This window comes from Pelecanus crispus, chromosome 12, assembly GCF_030463565.1.
Source record: "Pelecanus crispus isolate bPelCri1 chromosome 12, bPelCri1.pri, whole genome shotgun sequence".
NCBI classification, from domain to species: Eukaryota; Metazoa; Chordata; class Aves; order Pelecaniformes; family Pelecanidae; genus Pelecanus; species Pelecanus crispus.
Window position 1 is genome coordinate 9,039,480 of NC_134654.1, and position 14,254 is coordinate 9,053,733.

Sequence of the window (14,254 nt, forward strand, 5' to 3'; positions counted from 1 at the left end):
TTAAACAGACAGATATTTGAGACTCATAAGGAGATTTGCAAAGGATATAGCCCTTGGAGAACTGTGTGTAATAAGGTTATAAATAGCCTGGTTACACCTCAAAGTTAATGGCTTATATTAGAGATACCAAGGATTCATAAGTTCCCCTGCAGGGAGTATGGTAGCTCACACCGTGTGAAGTGCTGTTTATAGGTAGGAAGCATCTAAGATCCTGTTACCATGGCAGTCTCTCCTCTCTTTCTCCCTTCACAAAAGCTGAAAAATAACTTTCTGTCAGAGCCACACAGTAAATCTGGAACAGGTACAGCTGATATAAGGAGCTGCCAACAGACAGATCTAGGTGTTTTCTTCTAGGAGAGCCTTTTTTTAGTCATCCTAGCACAGCAACAGAAACCTTATTTTAGCTGGTATCTCTTTCACTGTCACCTGAAAATGCAAACAACTCAAAGTTTGCACAAGATACAGTGATGAGACAAGCAGCCAGACAGTCCACATTGAGCAGGGTGGCAGAAATCAGAGCAGGTCTGGGGAAGCGGAAGAGGGAATCAGGCAAGAAGAATGCCAGGAAGCCAAGCAACCTGAAGCAGGAGAAAGAGAAGTGGCATCAAATAGGGGGCGGGGGGGGAAGGTATTTTTCTTTAGGGAAGACACAAGCAGTATCTCCCTTCGGTTGGAGTGTTAAATGCATGTCAACCCCCCTTCACACACAGGCACACTGGAGAGCTGTCACCCATTGCTGCCTCAAATGAGGATTTGAAAAAGCTCCCTGTGCTCTGCTATGTTTACAGCAATAATGGGAGCCTGGAGGAAGGGGTTAGAAACATCTGAGTTTAATAAGGGCTAAGCAGCACACAGCAAAAAAGAAATGTCTGCCCTTCCGTTCAGGGCTACCACACCCCACCAAGCACCACAGCACCAGGCCAATGGGAGACTCAGCACGGAGACGTTATGTCATCCGAACAGCCGCAGCAGCCCATCTGCCCCAAGCCTTTTCGCGACAAGAAGAAGCATTTCAAACCAAGCTGAGAGCTCCCAGCACCACACTTTTGAATGGCTAAATAAGCAAAGTCCTGTGGGGAAAAAGCAGATGTTGATTGACCCCAGGCACAAAACAAGCCAAGGACAGAAGGGATGTTTTTGTGCAGTGCCTTCACTGAGCAACTCCATCTCACAAGGTCATCACAACAGGGCAAAAGGAGTATTTAGCTCATTTAGCACCGATGCTGCTGCCTTGTCTTAGTCCTAAACAGCTCTAACATCCAACATGCACAGGGTAAAGAGCATCCTATTCCAGTTTTTTACACAGAACAGAAGACCAGTAACCTTAATACTCAGGTCCTGCAATCGCATCTGCTGCATCCCCTTCCTCACTTCTGCAGGGTCCACCCCCAAAACTGTCCACACATGAAACAGGTATCTTTTATAAAACACCTTTGCCTACACTGCCTTTATGAGGCACTCTCTTCCCACCACACATACTTGGTCTTTTTAATCCATTGAGAAATGGAAAGCAGGAATCAAGAGTCTTGTCCATCTGCAAAGTCAAAAACAACTCCCCTCTAGAGTGCACATACACCAAAGAAAACCCCAAGGTGGGGGGGGGGGTGCGGAACGGACAGGATGGGACACCCAGAAGAAACAGGACCTGACCTGTTCTTAACTCTACAGACTCAGTGCAACTTGGATACACGACCATGTCCAGGGGGATATTCTGTTGCCTCATGATTTCATTGCACTGGCATTTCTGAGATGCTCTGAGCAAATACATGCCTATATCTAGTGCAAATACTGCAAAGAGTATCACTTCCACCCAGTTCCTAGGGGCAGAAAAAGTTGGAACTGATTAAAAAAGACATCTGACTACATATCCTGATGTCAAGATTGGACATGAATAGATGCATTTCTGTGTGGTGGTACCTCATATTAGCTTTAAAGCTTTGACAGATGATTTGTTTGCTCAGCACAGAGGAAGGTGGTTGGATAACAACAGCCCTACTCAGCTCTCATGGGACAGATAGGAGACACGCAGCAGATCACAGATTAGTAAAAGGAAAGGTAAAAGGAAGTCCTACGTAAGAGAAGCTCACAGTTACCTTCTCAGCTTCAAAGAGGTTTCAAAATCAACTACTATGATTTTAAGTGGCAGATTCTCTTTTCCAGATAAACCATATAGTTATGGAAGAGGAGACTGATCTGTCCCAAACAGAAAACGTTATGAAGCTGCCTTCAGCTTTTGTCTCAGTAGCACCCATTGTGTGGCCCTCTGGGTGAAAGCCATTTCTAAACAGATAGGAGAGGTTTTTTCTTTGCCAGAGCTATGATTTCCCTGCTTTGGAAGCTGAAAAGGAGTCTCAAACCTGAAATAGCTTCCTATTTGTTGGTCCTCTCAAAAAGAGCCAACTCTTTTCAAACAGCCAGGCCTAAAAGTTACGGGCAACACTTTCACCCAAGCACTCTTTACTTGCACATCTGTTCACTTCGAAGAAGAGGAAATCATGAAACTTGTCAAAACCAGCCAAAACATCTAAACCATGTTATTCCATGCAATAAATTGCAAGTCAACAAATAATTGTTTCTTCCTAAAAGGGAGATAAGGAACAAAACCAATAAGGAACAATATCGCAGTTCCCACCCTTGTTCTTTCCTGTAGTAGTACTAAGGACTCTCAGATCAGTGCCACATTGTGCATAAATACACTAAGCAGGAGCTTTAGTATTATTCAACTATATAAAAAGTTGAAAAATTGCAGGACAGTAACCCAGTTAGTAGCATTATGGGTTTTTTTAACTTTGGCAGCTATGGTCCTTAATAGAGTTTTATCTAAGTTGGCACAGGCTAGCTTTATGCTCAAAGCCTCAAAATAAACATTATGCCTCAGTGAAAGTAAATTTAAGCACTGTCTACATCTTTCTAATTAAAAGTGAGTTGAGAGCTTTGAGCATATTGCAGAAACGAGGTCAGATGAATTTTAGTATTACCCTACAGGAGACGTAGTCTATGCTTTACAAAACCATGTTTCCAGACATGCTAGAGGTCTAATGCAGGAAAGAGCATGAGTAGCTGGTCCGTTATTCTAATCCAGCAGACCTAAAGCACTCTCTGCTTTCAGTTTTTCATCGTTACTTCAGTCATTCTTCATTTTTCCCCCTTTATCAAGACACAGCCCAATAAAACAAAGATGTAAGTAAATACTCCATGATCCAAGTGTCACAGAACTGCTCCCCCCGCCAGGCAAAGCTGTGAAGTTTCTAACCTGACATGTTTCGACTAGGACTTTAGTGCACTAACAAGCTCAACTTTGAGAAAATGAACAAATAAGGATTATTGAAAGAGACACATTTGTTAATTTATCCAAAGGGAGCACAAGTTCACTGCCACCCATTGCTTTGCCTCTCGGTTCGCTTTTCCTTCCTAGAGCTGGTAAATGAAACCTACATGAGAGGAAATGATTCACACAAGCAGCTGGAAAGGCAAGACAGTAGGAGATTTCCTAAATGAATACAATTTACTGCAGTAACTACAGTCACATCTGGTATTTCAAAACCATTCCAGTGTTGCTAGGTCCTTACACTACCATTGGCTTCACTGTTAATTGCATTGCAAAGTTACAGCACCAAACCCCACAAGTCAGATGAAGATCATATGGCTGCAGAGTCCAGGAAACAAAACACCGGAATAGTGCAAGGGTTTGGTGATGAGCTTAAGACCTTCTGACCTCTTCTTACCTGGGTAGGGCACTTCAAAGGGGAATTAGGGCAGAGAACTCAGCGTGACAAAAATCCCAGTTTGTTTGCTTGACATCCTCACACAGTCCATAGCAAACCATAGAAAACCACAGACCTCAGGCAATGAGCAGACTATTAGGTGATGGAGAGAATGACTCGGAAAGCAAGATCCTATCAGTAAAAGGAAAAAGAACCACATTTTTCCAATATGTATAGTTTTATATGCCACACCCACTTAAGAGCCACAAGAGGATCAGAATTTGGGGCTGAAATCAGGTTCAAATCATCTTTCTCTAGTAAAGAGAGAATTAACAGACAACCATCAGGAAAACTCCAGATACATTTTCTGAAAGCACTCAGACTGCATAAATCAGGAGACTGATTTACAGATTACCTTTTAATATTACGAACAGGCTTCTATCACATAAAAAGACTCACACTTACTTAAAAGTACTAAAACCTCGCCTAAGAGGCTGGAGGTTGTTATATTACAGTGCAGTTGTGTGCAGTCCTTCAAATGGGGCTGGGGAGGAGCAATTCCGTCCTAGCAAATGTGTAGCTCTAGGACCAGGCACAATGCAGGCAGCTATTCTGAAAAGAACAGATCTGCCTCTAACAGGTCCACCCAGACATCTTGATCTTGAAAGCCAGCCATTGAAGTGACCTATTAGGAGACTGCTAGCCTCAAGGAATAATTGACAACATATTTCAAGCATCACCTAAATATCTGAAAGCATCAACTCTTCAGGTTTTTCAGGGGGGAAAGTAAGACAAACTATAGTACAGGAAAGCTGACATCAGTTTAAATATCTTTCCCACGTCAAAGCCGCACACAGAGCATGTTTAATTGCTCCACTGAATCCATGGCAAAGTGATTTGCCCTCTGACACAGAGTAAACCATTGGTAAAAGCACAACTGGAACCCAGGTCTCACTCTCCTGGGTTGTGCTCCAAGGCATATATGTGGCAACAAGAAATGAATGAAGCCACCTGGCCTTCCATGTCAAAACCTCTGCCTCTAGCAGTCAAAAGTTGCACTTAGATTTCAATCGAACAATATTACTTTCCTCTCCATATCCATCCTCAAGAAACATCACTGCTGTAGCAAGCACTAGGAATTACTATGTGACCAAAATAAATACCGATTTGTAATTACCAGTATAGTATGGATAAGAACACGTACTTGGACTGTCCTGTTATTTGTAACATCGTGGTTCTAATGCTCATTCACAGGAAGAAATTTTTAGGCTGAGGAGTAAGTGCTTTAGAATCATAGAATCATAGAATGCTTTAGGTTGGAAGGGACCTTGAGAGATCATCGAGCCCAACCCCCCTGCAGTAAGCAGGGATTGAACCTGTGAACTTGGCGTTATTAGCACCATGCTCTAACCAACTGTTTTGAAGGTCTATCTATCACAGTTGGACTTTGCATCCACCCCAGCTGACTTTTGTGATGCTACTGTAAATCTAACAATAAGAGAGAGTTATCATCCTACATTGCTTTCTGGTTCATGTTTGGGGGTTTTCTTCCAGCTACCTCCACCTCACATCCAAAGAGGTTTCCAGTCTAAGCACTGCATCTAGTCTCAGAAGTTTCTAACTCCCACACTTGAGTTCACAGGGACTTGATGCATGACTAATTTGAAACTACAGGAAAATAGGATGAGAAGTTAAGCTGGGAGAACACCAATTCCAAAGACAACTAACACAGATGCAGGCGTTCTTTGAGAACCAAGCTACTTCCAGCATGGGAATAAGCTTCCCTTAATTCAGTTAGCAAAGCTTCTCATGTCCAAGTCTGGAGGACAAGGGTTTCTGCTTGGCAGACAGCCCCTCCATTCTTATGCTTTGGGTAAGACCCACTGCCCATTCTCACTGCCTTAACACAGTAACAAGTCAGAAATGCACGCACTGAATGTGAATTTCAAACAAAATATTGAGGCTTCTACAATGTACACAACGCCAACAAACACTGCTGCTTGGATTTCAGTCATTATTACTTGCAGAACCCCTACAGAAGTTCAAAGCAACTCAAGCTCATGCAAAGGGAGACTGCAAGTGTCTTTGGTCTAATAACCAAGATCTGTCAACTGAAGCCAACCAGAAGCTAGAATTTTCATTTTAAAAAAGGAAACAAAGCAAGCAGCATTCCACCAGAACAAGTATTCCCCAATTTTATTTTGAAGGATGGGAATAATTTTTTTTCCCTCCAAATTTCCCTCCACCACCCCCCAAGCTTTTTACACTACCCAGGGCCTTAGTCTTCTGGCAGAAAAAATGTTCAGCAGACCTCAGAGCCTCAGAAGTGCATCTCCAAGACAGCCTGCAACCTTAGATACCAAGAATTATATCAGCTATTGAGTTTTAAGATGTTTTCTAGGTGGAAGACAAAAGATTCCAGCAACTTTTTTTTTTTCCTTGAAGAAATAAAACTTTTATGACAAGCTAATTTTAAAAAAATTGATAGCAGATTCCCCAACAGCTCAATCATGTCTTCACTTGCTCATCAAGGACAGAAAAAGACAACGGCAGGAACATGGTGTGTCTTGTATCAAGCAAACATGTCAGCTGTAGGGCATCGCATCAGTACGTGCTGCAACGTACCAAAACCTGGAGCTCCAGCAGTAACTTTCAAGGCTCTGGCCTGCTTATACTTGGCTGATGGTACCCAGGAAAAGTGCCAGAAGTCACTGGGCAAAGCACTCACTGGGAAGGTTGCAGAAAAGAAAGTGAGAATGGCCATGTAGTGTCATTAATAGTAATCACCTACCCACCATCTTGTGTCCTCCTCAGCCTCTTCAGGGCAGAGGCCAGCAAGCTCTGCTGGGACAGAGCTGCTATTGCTTCACATAATTCAGGAGCTACTAAGACCCCCTGTTTAGATGGCAAAAGGGACACTGAACAATGTAAACAACAGTTTACACCACACTCATTCAGTCCCCTGAAAAAAGGCTTCACACCCACGTAGACCAATGTCAGACTTTAGAGCAAAAAGCCTCATTCTTATCCAGCACCGTATTAAATCCAGAGAAGCACAGCTATCCCAACCTGAAGCTGCACCCTGCAGGAGGCTCCCCCCAAAGGTCCAACATTGTGGCTGGGTAAAGTTTTCCCACACAGATTTTCCCATCAGAAAGTGAAGCTGTTAGACATTTGCCAACAACAAAACTTCACCACTCAAGGGGAAATTAAAATGTACAAAGATTGCTTCAACGTGTGATATTTGACTAAGCACTTGAATTTTTATTTCAAAATACCCACCAGTGATTTTTCCCTCCCTTCAATTTTTTATTTCCCCCTCTGTTTTAAACTAGAATGGGAGATTCTCACATGGCAAAGTTCCATTGGACAAAAAAAAAAAAACCAACACAACTCTACCAGCTTTCCCAACATCATTGTTTAAATCAGCTTTAGATGGTTTTATATAACACTTTATAGACTTGGAGAGGGATACATTCCCCTGACAAAGCATCAGCTATCCAAACAACTGAGGCATGGGAAAATCTTGCAAGAGTGTGAATTGGGAAAGGTCTTTGGTGAGCAGAGATACAGTCCGCACTCATGTAAGTGTGGTAGCTCTGAACAAAGATCTGCAGGCTAATAGATATGTAAGACAAATGACATGTGGTTCTCATTGCAGCTCATGCTTTGGGAAGGGGGTACCTTGGAACAGATCCAGCTGGGATAGGTTTATCCCATTACTCTCCTATAATTTTCTGCCGTTTCAAACCCTTTGACAGTTACTGTAGTTTAACATCACACCCCCTACAGACTGAGGCCTGTTTGACAGGCCAGCAAACAAAACCACCCCCACTTGGAGATGAAATACACACCATATGCGAGAACTGTGCAAGGCATAAGGCTAGCACCCGCTCTGGTACTTCTGTGACACGCCAATGCAAATCTGCTGTGTAGATGCCTTATCCCAATTCCTAGCCCAAATAAGCGGTGCTAACGTAAGCCTTCCTCCACAGCAGCGTAACTCGTGCACACTAGGCATTAGCAAAGGGAGGAGGAAAAGAGGTAGAGACAGGATGGACGAGCCCTGAATATTAAATTCCCATGTCCCCATTTAAAGGACTCGCAGGAAAAAAAAAAGAAAAAAAAAAAAAAGTGAAATTTAAGTACAACTGGAATCAGGTTAAGCCACTCTCTCGCTTTATACAGTGTGGCTTATTCATCTGAACAGCTGTTTCACCTCTGGAGAAATACCCAGAGAAAACGAGGGGGTGGGGGGAAGCCTAAATTGTTTGCTCTACTGAAGGAGAAAGATACAGTAAATCAAAACTGATTTACATTAAGTTTCTAAGAAATTGGTTTGGGATGGGGGGGAGAGGAGAAGAGTGGGACGTTTGGTTTTAAACAGCTATTTGAAAGCTGCAGCTCTGGAATAGAGATCTGTAATTAAGGTCTTTCCTTTGTTGAGCTGAACCAGTTTTTGCTCGCAGCCGAGGGCTATAACAGTTCCCTCTGCCGGCATCACCCGCGTCCCGGCTCGGAGGTTTTACGGCTCTGGCTGCGCGGGGCCGCGCCGCCCCGGCAAAGCCACCTTCGCCTCCCGGAGGGACCGGGGGAGGCGAGAAGGGGAGAGCGAGTTGGCGGGTTTCATTTGCCCCAGCTCAGCTCCTCGACTCCCTAGTCTCCCCCTGCCCGAGAGGGACACCGCTGCGCGCAGGTAGGGAGCTCCCCCGCCCCATTTAGGATGCGGGCAGCCCAGCCCGGCTCCCCGCGGGGCAGCAGCACGGCAAGCCCCTCGCACCCTCCGCGGGGATCGCTGCCCGCGGTTTTGCCGTGCCTTGCTCCCCCCGGGGCCACCGGCGGGGCCCAGCCTCCTCACCGGAGGGGCGGACCCGGTCCTACTCACCGGCGACTGGCGAAGCCGCTGCCCGGCGAGCCCGAGCTCTGCTCTGGGTAGTTGTGCTGCAGGGTCGATGCTGGGAATTGGTAGAGGAAGCCAGTCCCTAGCGCGCATCCATGCAGGCAGCAGCACCAGGACAAGAAAAGAGCGAACTGCATTTTTGCAAGAGCAGAGTTTTCCTCCCGCCCCCCCGCCCTTTTCCTCTCACACGGCACGGCAGGCGCGGGGCCCCTCCGTGCCTGCCCTGGCCGGGGTCACGGCGGGATCCCACGGCGCGGCGGTGCCCCCGAGACCGGGGACGGCGGGGCAGGGGCGCCTGGGACACAGGGACCGCTGCCCCGGCTCCCAAAGGGAAGCCCCGTCCCTGGGCAAGCCGAGCCCCGGCGGCGGCGGCTGCTGCCCGCGCAGGGGGTCCGGGGCCAGCGCGGCTCTTTGCGCCCAGGGCGCACACTCAGCCCCGGATGCCTTTTCAAATTTGGCGAGGTTGGTCCGACTCCGTCAAAGTGGGCGTGGGGTTTCGGCGTTAACCCTTGCCAGGCCTCGCAGCAGACCCCGCTGCGGAGGGGCTCCCCGTCGGTGGAGGCGGCCGGGCACCCCGGGGCCGCGGGCCGAGCCGAGGGAGGCGACCCGCGGCCCCGCGTAGGCACAAACCCCGCCGGGGCAGCGGGCTCGCAGCCGGGCGGAGCGGGCAGCGGCACCGCGGAAGCCCGGGCTCAGCAGCAGCTTGGGCTCCGGCTCCCCTGCCAGCAGGCAGTTCTGGCCACAGGCGGGGAGCACACCCGGGGAGCCCGAGCCCCGACCCCAAACCCAAAACATCGCTGACAGATCACCGGGCCCTGCGTCTGCCTGATTAACCGAGAGCCAGTTCGAGGGCAACCCGCTGCACTTCAGCGGTGCGCCCCAGACACCCAAAAGCTGGTGCCTACTGCCCTATTTGCGCTGCAGAAGTTACACAGATAAAGTAGGAAATAAATAATTTTTAAGATGCTTCATTCACAAGGTAACCAGCAAAAAAGTAATCTGCCTGAGTATGTGCATCCTGCCCATTTTGGCATCACACATAAGCACCCAGGATGGCCCTGAGCTTGGAGAATTGCAGTCAACCCCAGCCACAGACACAAGGAATGTTTTTGCAGGCGTGGAAGAACATGGGTGTTTTGCAAAGGCAGTACCCCAAGAAGGAAGCCAGCAGCGAGGCTCCCTCTCTCTACAGCAGCTGAATTTGAGTTGAAAGCCCTTGTACATCCTCCATTTGGTGCCAGTGCCACAGACCCTGTCTGCTGGCCTTTCAGTGTCCCCTTCCCAGCTCCGGAGGAACCTGGGTTGTTGCAGCTCACTGACTGGGCAAGCAACTGAGCCAAACACTACAAGGAGGGATTTAATTTTTAAGATGACACAACCGTGTTTCTAAGTTTTTACCCTCAGATCCTGCAAGCTCACAGTACCTCCTCTGCACCTTTGCTGTTTGTGCAGCCATCCAAAGACAGCCCTGATTTACCAGCAAAAGCAAATCTTGCTGGGGTATCCTTGGAGCCTGGGGCTTCCCTGTGGGGCTCTGCAAAGACAGAGACTTCTTCCCCTCAGGGGCAACACAATCCCTGCAAGATTCTGCAGCTGGAAAACAATTCCTACAAGATACTGGGAAAATGGCTAGGTTCATCCCCCACCCGCGGGTGAGCACCTACCCCTTCCCCCACGGTGCCCACCTCCAGAGCCTGCACACAGAGATAAATAGCCCTTGGCTGGAGCCTGTAACCAGACAAGTTTAGACTGCAAATGAGGCACCAGGTTTTTAAGCAGCCGCTGTCATTAATCACTGGAGCAAATCCCACAAGGAGGCAGGGGTGCAGTCAGTACCGCAGCTCAGCACAGCCTCCCTGGGGTGGGAGCAGCACCGCTGCCTGCAGGGTGTCCCAGACCCATGGCTGGAGCAGACAATGGATCAGCACTTTCTGGGCTCAAAGGGAGCTCAGAAGGTCTGGTCCAGCAGCACTGAGCTGCCAAGCCCACTTAGAAACAGCCACTATGTGTTTACAAAAAGCCCTCAGTGCCTGGAGCTGGGACATAACAGGGCCCTCTGTCCCCAGCCCTGGCTCAGGTCAGCCTGAGCACCCTTCCCTTCAGTGTCCCCTCACCCTCAGCAAGGGCAATTTCTTCCCTTCCCATCTCCCACCCCCAAGAAAACACACAGCTCCCAGCAACTCACCCTAGGATGTTCAGCCACTCAGCTATTTTGCTCAGAGTCAGTCCTCAGGAAACCTCTGCTCAGCCTTACAGGATAACAAAAAAAAAAAACAACAAAAAAAAAGAGGCTTACACTCTGGTCTCCCCTCTCAGTAGGGCTACAAACTGCCTCAAATTCAGCCTTCTCCTGGGAAAGCAGCCAGGAGCTGCAGCACACCCAAAACACTGGACAGTTCTCTGAGGCTCCCCTGCCCTTTAGTCCAAGTGATCATCCTCGGCTGTGCGTGCACAGCCAAACTGCGTGCAGCTGGACCCCCACCCCTGGCAGTTTATTGCAGCTCCAGGCTGTGTGCTGAGGGCCTGGTTCAGCCTCTTGTCCCAAACACACTAAAGTTCCCTCTCCTGACAGGCTGACATAGATCATTTATCAGTATTTAACAGCACTAAATGGCACTAGTGGCTTTCTGACCCATTCTCTTGGCTTGGGTTAGCCCCTTCAGAAGCTCTTTGCAGTCTTCAAGTCTTAACTGTCCAAGAGCATTTAATATTTGTTTGCATGCAAAATCTGCTGCTTCAGCCTTCACTGACTTTGCAGGACCCTAGGAGATATTACACACAGGTGATTAGACAACACATGATTTCGCAAATTATTAGAGACATCTGCAGGAAGCTGATATTCCTCCTATTTCATGAACTGAGAGACTGGAGACCAGAGGTCAAATGACTTCGCTCAAGGCTGCAAAGAGCTAAACGCAGAGCCAGAAATAGAGCTCAGATCTCCAGGCTCCCATTACTTCTGCCCTGTCCCTAATGCACACTTGCTTCTACTCTGTATGGCTGATTTAAAATGAAAATGAAGAATTAGCTTCCAAGCTGTTTTTGGAAAGAGAGAAGAAAGGGTGATATTGTCTACTGTAAGGGGAGAATTAAAGATGACATTTCATTTTAGTTCTTTGGATATGCATAATATAATCAAACACAATAGCAGTAATAAATGAATATTTTTTCTCCCCACGGTGCTTACGAGTGCAACATATTCTAACAATTTCTCAAAACTATGTTGATAAATTGGAAACACAGTGATGGAGGTAACAAAGACAGCCAACAAAAACATAATCCATTCAATTTATCAGAGAGACTAGCTTTGAGAAGAGAACCCTTGAAATCTGAACAGTGCTATTCTTATAAACCAGACATAATACATTTCAAAATATAAAGCTACACTTTTTATGCCTGTGCATAAGCATGTTAATTAAAGAATTGCACATGCAATCAGGGCTAGATAAATTATTTGGATGTATTTCACCAATTCAGTTCAAGATGGAAGAGGCAGGGTGCATACTGGAAAGCCACAATGCATGGAAGAACAGGGGGAAATAGTAAAGAGGCAAGGGCCAGGTTTTCGATTTACCAACCCTATTGACTTTGCTATCATGAAAAAGCAGTCCCTGGAGGGCCTTCCTCCCATACACCTTCCATGCAAGTGACAGCCTTACACTGTCATGTCAGAAGCCTAATCCATTGGACATGTGTGGGTACATGGTGTTTCACATGATCTGGAGTAGTTTTCAGCTTCCTAGTCCATTGGGCATACCTGGGACATAAAACATCAGAAACTGTTCTGTGAAAACATCTATAACTTCTTTATAACATACACACTGCATGCAAGCCAGCCAATAAATGAAGTGGGGAGAAATACAGATGATAAAAGGAACATTCAAAGTTTAGTCTGATTTTTGTTCAGTTGCAAAGGAAAAAACAGCGGAATGATACAGCAAAAGAGGGGTTTGTTTTCTACAATGTTTTCAGTTTGAAAGGTGTCTCAAAAAGGTAGAAAAGCACTGTCATACCTGTAAGCAGAGTCGAGGCCCAGAGCTGCAATGCCATCTCACTGTTCAGCCCCACTTACAGAAGTCAGTAGTTAGCCAAAAAAAAGTCTCCATGTTGTTAGAATCATGGCAAACAAATTTTGAAAGGCCTGTCCCTTGGATTTTGTGAGTGCACTTTTCATGTGGGTACTAAGAAGAGACCAAAGGAAAAGCAGCTTTGTTCTAGTTGATAAAATCTTGTGGAACTTTAGAATTATGAAGTGTCCTTTCGAAGCTAGGAAGAAGTCATTGATAAGACCATCTAAAACCAAAAATAATTTGGATAAATCCCTTCTAGCTTCCTAAGGTGCCTAGATTATTTCCTTGTGATATAACAAAGCAGTCAAGGAACCTTGACCTTGGAAACTTAGAAGAGATGGATAAAAGCTTAGTAACAGTAAGAGTTCAAGCTCTCTGTTATAAATTAAATTATAAGATTACTAAGGTTATTGTAACACATCTATTACTGGGGAGTCAAACCAAACCTGAGCCAAACTGAAAATATTAGGGGACTGTGGTGGTTTTTCTTTTAAGCTAGGAGGTAGCTAGTGTGGGAAAAATTCCTGAATTTGACCTGGAATAAATCAATCACAGCTGAACTCAAAATTGAATAGAACTGAGAAATTGTCACGCTTACATGAGCAGTTTAGCATACAGTAAACATGATAGGCAGTGGTATTGTATGAAGCACAAGAAATAATCCAGAAGTCATGACTTTGGCAAAATTCATTGACCTTAGATGAGAACTTTGCCTGAGTGAAGCACCTGTGTGGGTATTATAAAGTAATATACTGGATAAAATAACTCAGATTGAAACATAATTCAGCAGATGGAAAAAGTGATGACTCAAGAGATCAGCGAGACAATAACTACATCCCGTGGAATTACACATACTCTGAGCATTATTGTGTCCTGGGAAGAATAATTTATGTCACCTTTGATGTCAGGCAAAAATCCTCCCAAATGGACATGCGCTGAAGCACTGATCTGCAGAAGCACAGGGAGTTTGTCGACACACCCTTGACCCATCAGACTCACCAAGAATGCAATAAAGCAGGGATTCACACAGGTCTGATAAAACCAAGGTACAAACAGCACCAGGTCTATTGCACTCAAACCTGCCAGAGTAGAAACACATTCAGAAGTAGCCAGGAAGGACTGCAAAAGTTATCTAATCCCTCTTCCTTCTCCCTGGTAGAAGGCAGGATCTACATAGATTATTGTTGGCACGAATTTTTCTACCTTGTTCTGAAAGACCTCAAGACAGAAACTCCCCATGCTCATCTGAAAATATACTCCAATGCTTTGCACTCTGTACTGGTAGTTTTCCTTAACATCCAACCTCAGTCTGTTTTGTTGCAATTTAAGTTCTTTATGTCTTATTCTCTCCGTTATGGATATAGAAAACTATTCCTTCTCTCTTTGAACAGGCTTTTAATTTTTCAAAATACTTTTAAAAATGTTTTAACACCTCTTCTTGCCTTCTAGAAGCAAATCAATGCCAACTTCTTCAGACTTTCCCTGTAGGTCATATATTACAAAGTTCTGATCCTTTTTGGTATTCTCCTCTGGACTTTCCTGCTGGTACATCTATCTCATAGTATGGTACCCATAACCTA

The 14,254-nt window shown here is 45.9% G+C and overlaps 1 protein-coding gene across 1 annotated transcript in view; it reads right to left on the reverse strand.

Moving 5' to 3' along the window:
- The window catches only part of COL26A1 (collagen type XXVI alpha 1 chain), a 179,542-nt gene extending 170,801 nt beyond the window's left edge, over positions 1-8,741 (reverse strand). Inside the window, 1 exon segment of the mRNA XM_075719432.1 lies at positions 8,590-8,741. Coding sequence (XP_075575547.1) covers positions 8,590-8,741 — 152 coding nt within the window.
- Between the last annotated feature and the right edge of the window lie 5,513 nt (positions 8,742-14,254).